The sequence below is a fragment of the Cottoperca gobio genome, chromosome 9 (genome assembly GCF_900634415.1).
Source record: "Cottoperca gobio chromosome 9, fCotGob3.1, whole genome shotgun sequence".
Lineage (NCBI taxonomy): Eukaryota > Metazoa > Chordata > Actinopteri > Perciformes > Bovichtidae > Cottoperca > Cottoperca gobio.
In genome coordinates, this window is record NC_041363.1 from 1,396,638 (window position 1) to 1,398,922 (window position 2,285).

Genomic DNA, 2,285 nt, shown 5'->3' on the forward strand with positions numbered 1-2,285 from the left:
ATGAAATAATAAATGTTTACTAATTATTAGATATGTATTGTTGCACACATTACGCCTTTATTTGATATATATATATATATATATATATATATATATATATATATATATATATATATATATATATATATACAGTGTATACAGTATATATATATATATATATATATTTATTTTTGTATCTAAAAAAATAGAAATTCCTTTGTCAGACATTTCTAAACATTACAAACTAGATCGATGGAGCAGATATTTCAAACACTTTGTTAATGTTGAATAATTTATTTGTAAACCGTTTAAACATTATCTGGATGCTATTATAAAGTTGCATCTGATGTTAAATGGTTAATAAATACTTAAGCATCTATAAATATTATTTAGAAAGGTAGTTAATACTTTCTAATACTCTCTGTGTAATGCTTATGTAATGTGTGATCTTTAACAAATACTCAATAAAGTATATCAAATGTTATGTGTGTTGAGAAATAGTTTACCAATGTAATCAGAATATAATTGTTATCATCTCTTATCAGTTATGATACAAAATATAATATACAAATTATTTGAAACTAATGATAAAATAACATATTATAGCACTACTACTAATATTTGTAAAATATTATGTATTATAATTTAGTTGTTTACAGTAAAATAACTCCACTTAAGTTTAATTAACTATCATATTTACCATATATTAGTGATGGTTATTATAAAGTTTTACCCTGTGTAAGTATATCAAAAACAACCTCTCAAATCAATATGAATAAGAAGAGTTTGGTATTAAGAGGCAGCTCATTTGTATAATACTCTGAGCTGAGGATGAATATGGATCAAAGGGCTGAACAGATGTACAGAAGGCCCTGGACGCAGGATTAGTCTTTGTGGGGTTTCTCAGGCCACGTGTTGGCTTGTGTGAAGTATTGTTTCAAAAAACAACAGGAACAAAAGCTCAACTGTGAACATGACGTGTGAAATAAGTCGCAGGATATGCTACACCTTATTTTTAGCTTGGCAGTGGGTCACTGTAATGACACAGACAGTGTAACAGTGATTTCCTGGCTTAAAGAACATTACATACATTTATGCCAGACTATAAAAAAAGAAAAGTGAATGATGGGTGAAAGCAGTCTGAATGTGGAGCAGCATTTGTTATGATCCTCGTGAGTTTGTTTACATTGTGAAGGCTCAAACTTGACTAAAGAATTATAGCATTTCTTAACTTTACCTCTAATTTCTCGTTGAGATCTTTGTGCATTTTCTCATATTGCTTGGTCAAGTCTTGGTTTCTCTCCAGCAGCGCTTTGCCGAGTTTAGCAGCTAAAACCAAATCTTTTTCCTTCTGACGGAAGAGCGACAGCAAGTCTGCGTTATGCCCCACCGCAGGCGTCTCTAGGTCGGGCAGGTCCTCCTCCTCGCCCCGCTCCCCGGTAAGCATGGCCAGTTCCTCCTCCAAGGCCATGCCGAGGCCTCCGGAGCCGGCGTGCCGCAGCGGGTGACCCTGAAAGCCGCCGGGCTCCTGTGCGGCGGGGCTGGCCCGGGGCTCCATGCAGTCGCTGTCCAGCTCCAGTGGTGCTGAAACCTGCAGGTCGAGGCAGAAAGTGGACATCGCCGCCCGGCGGAGGGGAAGCCAACAGATAAGAGCCGACTGATTTCACTCCGGATGAACCCACCCTGCTCTGACAGGGTTGGGCTGACCGGACAAGCTTGTAATCGACAATTCCTCCATCATTCTCGCAATTTCGAGCTGGATCCAGTTAGATTATAACTCGCGTCGCTCTCTCTAGTTAAGCTCCCAGTCGCGACTCTTTGGCTCTGATTGAATCCCAGCAAACACCGCCTCCTCTGCAGCTCTCTGTTTGTTATTGCACACACAGAATGGTCTTTTATCCCGGTATAAACCGCCTGGATGAGCTCTGCGCAGCGGTCGGTCGGTCAGGGTCCATCCCGCTTCGGGGTCCTGGGTCCCCCATAATGATCGGCCTGTTACACCGGAGGCTTTTGCCAGCCAAACAGATGAGCGCGACCCCGATGCCTCCTCGCTCCCAACCGCTCTCCAGTCTTGAATGCGCGTTCCCGCCACGGTAGTGACGCCAGCTGCAACCTGTTACAACCAGGCAGCCCATTGGCTGAAAATGATAGCGCCATATTTTGGTGCTTCTCGCTCACATCTGTGACATCCAGTAAAAGAGCACGTGAAGAGGTAATATATGAACAGTGATGCACCACCTATCGTCAGACATGGTAAAGCAAGAACAACCTGTGATGAATTTACACTTTGTATAACCTGGTGCTTA

General features: G+C 40.7%; 1 protein-coding gene across 2 annotated transcripts in view; it reads right to left on the bottom strand.

Moving 5' to 3' along the window:
- Nucleotides 1–1,987, bottom strand: part of bicdl1 (BICD family like cargo adaptor 1) — a 24,988-nt gene extending 23,001 nt beyond the window's left edge. For both annotated transcript variants that reach the window (XR_003832852.1, XM_029440690.1), the window contains exon 1: nt 1,217–1,987. Coding sequence is in view for 1 of the 2 variants with exons in the window: in XM_029440690.1 (XP_029296550.1) it covers nt 1,217–1,597 (381 nt within the window). In the remaining variant the exon portion in view is untranslated. The remainder of the gene's footprint in view (nt 1–1,216) is intronic.
- Nucleotides 1,988–2,285: the final 298 nt, after the last annotated feature.